The sequence below is a fragment of the Trachypithecus francoisi genome, unplaced genomic scaffold (genome assembly GCF_009764315.1).
Source record: "Trachypithecus francoisi isolate TF-2019V2 unplaced genomic scaffold, Tfra_2.0 Lachesis_group9, whole genome shotgun sequence".
NCBI lineage: Eukaryota > Metazoa > Chordata > Mammalia > Primates > Cercopithecidae > Trachypithecus > Trachypithecus francoisi.
In genome coordinates, this window is record NW_022681474.1 from 57,575,528 (window position 1) to 57,581,407 (window position 5,880).

The 5,880-nt window shown below is 41.1% G+C and overlaps 1 protein-coding gene across 1 annotated transcript; it reads left to right on the forward strand.

The window, feature by feature from the left end:
* Positions 1-1,363: 1,363 nt before the first annotated feature.
* Positions 1,364-4,967, forward strand: LOC117082523 (elongin-C-like; the record flags this gene model as incomplete). The annotated part of the gene is given in 2 exon segments (XM_033209263.1): positions 1,364-1,640; positions 4,939-4,967. Coding segments are annotated over 2 exon segments (306 nt in total), but the record flags the coding sequence as incomplete, so codon positions are not given.
* Positions 4,968-5,880: the final 913 nt, after the last annotated feature.

A 5,880-nucleotide genomic window follows, 5' to 3' on the forward strand; every position in this document is an offset into this window, starting at 1 on the left:
TAGGAGCTGGGGACATAGGCTTAGAATGGCAAGTGGTGGATACCTGGAATAACTGCCTCACACATCCAGGTAGAAAGGCCTTGAGGGTGGAGTCGACTATTCTCAAAATGTCAGAGTATTAGAATCCCCACATACCCCTGTTGTCTATCAGTGACCTGGTCTAGGAAGAAATAAGTGGCCAGGTGTCTCGCTGAGCAGACCAGTGTTTTGCTTTGCTGAATGGGTGTGCAAGATGAAGGGTAGTGTCGGGAAGGACACAGAGAGCCAGCAAAAAAGGAGGAGAGAGATATTCTGTAAAAAGGAAAAAAAAATAGGAAAAGTGAGTCTGCTGCTATGGGGAGAAGAATCTAGGAAAAGAGGAGGCTGTTGAAGAGATGTAGTGACTTAATGTTGGTTGTAACCACTTCCTCCTCCATCTCCCCCAAGAACCTCAGTAAATATCTGCATTGCCTCTTCAAGTCAGATTTGGGGCTTGGTGAAAAAGAACAGCTAGGACTATCCTCAAGGGAGGCATGGGGTGCCTGGTCACACTTGTGTCAAGAAAGGTGGTTGACATTCACTCAGGATTTCATTGTCTTGTTCATCTCATCAGTAAATAGTTAATAAGCATGTTCTGTGTGCCAGGCACTGTTCTAGGTGCTTAGGTTTCACCAGTGAGCAGCACAAATGTCCCTACATTGTTGCCAGAGAATGCAATAAATTATAAAGAAAATAAGTAAGTGTACATAGAATGTTAGAACATGATGAGTAGAATGGAAAAAAGAAAAAGTAGAGGAGACAGCAATTTTAAACAGAATAGTCGGAGTACAATGTCGCCTTGGTAAAGTGATACTAGGGTTAAGCCTTGAAGGAGGTGAGGGAGTGAGCTGTAGTTTGGATATTTGCCCCCTCTCCAAACCTCATGTTGAAATTTGATTCCAATGCAGGAGGCAGAGCCTAGTGGAGGTGTTCAGGTCTTGGGAGAGGATCCCTCGTGAATGGCTTGTCACTGGCCTAGAGGTAATGGGTCAGTTCTCGCATGAGAGCTGGCTATTAAGAAGAGCTAGGCACTACCCTCTCTCTCATTTCCTCTCTCACCTTGTGACCTCTGCACAGCCATCTCCCCTTCACCTCCCACCATCAGTGGAAGCAGCCTAGTCCCCCACCGGAAGCCAACCAGATACTGGCACAGCATTTCCCATACAGCCTGCAGAACCGTGAGCCAAATAAGCCTCTTTTTTTATAAATTACCCAGGCTCAGGTACTTCTCTATAGCAATACAAATGGACAAAGAAAGAATGGAGGGCAATCGAGTCAGGGGGAAAGGCAATGCAAAAGTCTGGAGGTAGACTTTCCCAGAACTGTGGAATTTCATAAGGACATAATGGATGGAGAGGAGAAAACCTATGGTGGCTATGAAGGCCCTGATGCCACATATGTCAAATGGATATCCTCTGATGGTCATGAATTTATTGTAAAAAGACAACATGCATTAACATCAGGCATGATAAAAGCCATGTTGAGCGGCCCAGGTCAACATGGCTTGAGAATAAAATCAGTGAGTTAATTTTAGAGAGATCCCTTAACAGTGCTATCAAAAGTATTCGTATATTTTACCTACAAGTTTCGCTACACTAACAGCTTCACTCAGATTCCTGAATTCCACTGGAAAAGCTGATGGCTATGATTTCCCAAACTGTTAAATAAAACAAATCATAATAAACTGCTAACTTTTTTCAGTATTTAATACCTGTAGTTCAGTTCGTTATTTTTTCATATATAACACGTTGCCTGTATACAATTGAACCATATAGTTCATTGCAAGACTGGGCGCGGTGGCTCATGTATGTAATCTCAGCACAGTGGGAGGCCAAGCCAGACGAATCACCTGAGGTCAGTAGTTCGAGACCAGTCTGGCCAACATGTTGAAACTCTGTCTCTACTAATAATACAAAAATTAGCCAAGTGTGGTGGCACATGCTTGTAATCTCAGCTACTTGGGAGGCTGAAGCAGGAGAATCGCTTGAAACCAGGAGGTGGAGGTTGCAGTGAGCGGAGATGGAGCCAATGCACTCCAGCCTGGGTGACAGAGCCAGACTCCATCTCAAAAAAAAAAAAAAAACATAAAGTTTATTGTAAAGATTATCTTGTTTTTCTGCAAAGCAATCAAAGTTGAAATTTGTTTGCTACATCAACAAATTAAGAATATTTTTATAAGCTGAGAAACAAACTAATATGCCAGCTCATAGGTGGTTTTGCCTTATTCTTCATATGTGACTTCTTAAATTAAAGCAACGATGATATAGTAAATGCTGAAATTTAGGTATATATAAACACATTCTACAGATAAATAACGAGGCTAAATATTTTTATTTTTTATGTTTTTTAAGAATCTATTCTGATCTTATAGCCACCATAAGCATTACTAGAGTTACACAAATAAATGCACTATAAGCATGTTTATAACTTAGCCAAAACATCAATTTTTATAACTTTTTGAGAATAAGAGTTAAAATTTCATACATGTTTTTGACAAACTGTAATATTAATTGTTTCCTTTTCTTTATTGCTATAATTTAAGAACTTTATTTTAAAAGCAGCTTAGAAAGATTATGAAGTTTAGCTTTTGAAGCAGTAACTGAACTGTAGCCAGATGGTCAACAAGTAAACCACATAACTTCAAGTTTTTGCACATTATACATTTTGAGCAATGAAAGTACTATATTTTCATTGTCTATAAAGCTTCCTTTGCAAATTACACACACACACAAAAAAGGCAGGAGACAATGGGGATGGGATTTCTTCTGGGAATGAGGAAAATGTTCTGGAATGAGTATAGATGTTGGGGTCCCTTGTGAATATACTTTAAAAAAACCACTGAATTATACTTTAAGAGGGTGAAATTTATGTGTGTAAGTTACATTTCAATTTTTTTAAATGTGCAAGGCAGGAGTGTGCCTTGCACATTGGAGAAACAGCAAGGAGGCCAGTATGGTTGCAGTGGAGTTGAACAAAAAAGAGATGAGGTCAGGTATGGGACGGGACATCAGACCACGGAGGCCCTTGCTGGTTTTTGTAAGATCTGTGGGTTTTACTCCAATTACGTGGGGAACCAATGCAGAGTTTTGATGTGTGTAGTGAGATCGTATCGTCTACATTTCAAGGATCAGGCTGCCTGCTGTATTGGCAGTAGCTACAAAGGGTCAAGAGTGGAGGCAAGGAGGACCATCAAGAGACCACTGCAGTGATCCAGGGAGAGATGATGCAGACTTGGGCAAGCTCAGGGAGAGTGGCGGAAACAGTGAGAAGGGACTGGATCCTGGACATCATTTGAGGATCTCTCCACAAAATTTGCTGCTGAGTGGATGACGGACAAGAGTGAAAGAAGAAAGTCAAGAGTGGCTCCAAGGTCTTGTGGCCTGACCGTGGGAAAGACGAAGATGTTATTAACTGAGATGGAAAAGACTATGAGCCCAGGAGGTTGGAGCAAGGGAAGTACAATTTTGTCAATGTTGAGTTTGCAAAGTCATCCTAGTGGAGATGTGGAAGACAAATGTGCAAATCTGGACTTTAGAAGAGAGTTCTGGGCTGAAGATGTAAATTTGATTCTATCAGAAACTGATGAGATTGTCAAGGCAGTGGATATAAATATTAATAAATAAGAGAACCAAGATTTGAGGCTTGGAGCATGCTAAATGGCAAAAAAAAAAAAAAAAAAAAGAGAGAGAGAGAGAGAAAAGAAGATGATAGTAATGAATACTGAGAAATGGCCATGGAAGGAGGACGAAGCCCATGAGGACATGGTGTCCTGAGAGTCACAAGAAGAAAGTATGTCAGGGAGAAGGTGTCCAATGCTTCTCATGGGTCCACTAAGAAAAGAACCAAGAATTTGTTCCTGGTGAACTTGATAAGAGAAGCTACTGTGGTCTGATAGGGGCAAAAACATGATTAGTGAAGATGTAATAAAGAATGATAAAAAATCTTCAGGACTTAGTAATAAGAAGAGTTTTCTTAGAACACAAAGAGGATCAAGCATAGAGAAAAACAAGTGATTAACTGAAATTCACCAAAATGAAAGTCTTCTGCTCTTCAAAACTTACCATCAAGAATGAAATTCTAGTACAGATAGGAGTTTTCGGAAATGAAAAGAGGTAAGCTATTGACTGGGAGAACATATTCTTCAGTCATGCATCTGACAAAGACCTTGAATCCATAGAACTCTTCCAACTCAACAAGAAGACAATCCAATTTAAAATGGACAAAATATTTGGATAGATATTTCACAAAAGAAGATATACACATGGTAAGTAAGCCTATGAAACAATGCTCAGTATTTTCAGTCAATAAGGAAGTGCAAATTAAAACCACATTGAGATGCTACAGAGCAGTTGAAATAGCTAAAATTCGAGACTGACAATACAAGGTCAGCGGGGATATACAGCCATTGGCACTCTCATACATTACTAGCAGGAATGTAAAATAGTACAACCACTTTGGAACACAATTTGGCAGTATCTGAAAAAGTTAAACTTAAACCTACCATATGACCCAGAAATTCCACTTTCACATATTTACTCAAGAAAAACAAAAACTTATGTCCATACAAACCCTTATTCCAAACTCAGTGTCTCACTCCTTCCCAATCAAAGCCCTCATCTTCATGGAGCAGACCTACAAATGCTGAAAACCGAACTTTCTCTGGAGCTCTCTTTCTCCTGTGCTTTTCTGCATTTTGACTGAAAGAAATGAGAGTTCCCATGTGCAGCCGGGAAGACCCTTTGGCTTTCACACTTCGCCTTACACTGGTGATTCCTCATCCTCAGACTGTCATTGTTTTTCTCCAAGGTTTTGATGGCCTCCAGGAATGGTCACCTGGTTCCGATGTCCTTATAATGACTATCTCCAGCCCCCAGACTCCCAAGATGACCACCTGAGATGTCACAGCTGCCATATGCTTTCTCCCACCAGCACCCAAACTCACTCTACCACTGTTGAAAATCTCAACAATTGTTTCACAATTTGACACTGGGACTATCAGGGTACACTTAGACCAGTGACGTGGTCTTCATTGCCAGTAAGCCAATGGATGATCCATCCTCAAAACCCAAATTTAGGTTGTGCTTTGTAGGACCATTTCTGGTACCAATTATCATAAGTTGGGATTACCAAAAAAAAAAAAAAGAGTCTCTAAACTCTGAGATTCATATGCAGAAGGTTTATTAGGAATTACTCTTAACAGTCACATCTATAAGGGGTGAAAAAAGCAAAACTGTGCAAAGGAAGAAGTTGAACGCAAGGTGCTTTCAATGGAAAGCTCAGCTTCAAGAATTTTTGGATCTGGAATGGCTCTTTGGTGTTCACCCATCCTGAGGCCAAAGGTCAGGACCTGTAGACTCCTCTCCTCATCAACCAGTTATTGGATGGAGGCTGCCCACAAGAAGTGGATAGCTTGGGCAAGCCAGAGAGCAACCTCCAGAGAGGAATTTGGCTGAGAACTGTCAACTTCTGGCATGGAGTGCCTCAGTACTGAGGGGCACCTGGGGAACAAACAGCACCTGCCACACTTGCTGCCCTCTCTCACACACCGTGTTCTCTCCCATTTCACCAGTGGAAGTGGATAAACACCCATATTTCCTTTTCTCAGCCCAAGGCTCTTTCCACTGAGGATAAGAGAGAGGCTGAAGAGTTTATCCTGCTCTGAACTCATAAAAACAAATGAAGACCAGATGGCAGGAGGCCCCAATCCTAAGCCAGCAGAAATATGGGTTCCAACCTGTCTGCCTGCCTCCACTCTGGCCCGAAAAGAACACAAAAGAGTCCAGAACCTCGTTCAAAGGGAATCGAAGAGTTACATATGATTTAATACAATTCAACATATACATAGCTAATATTTATCGAGTG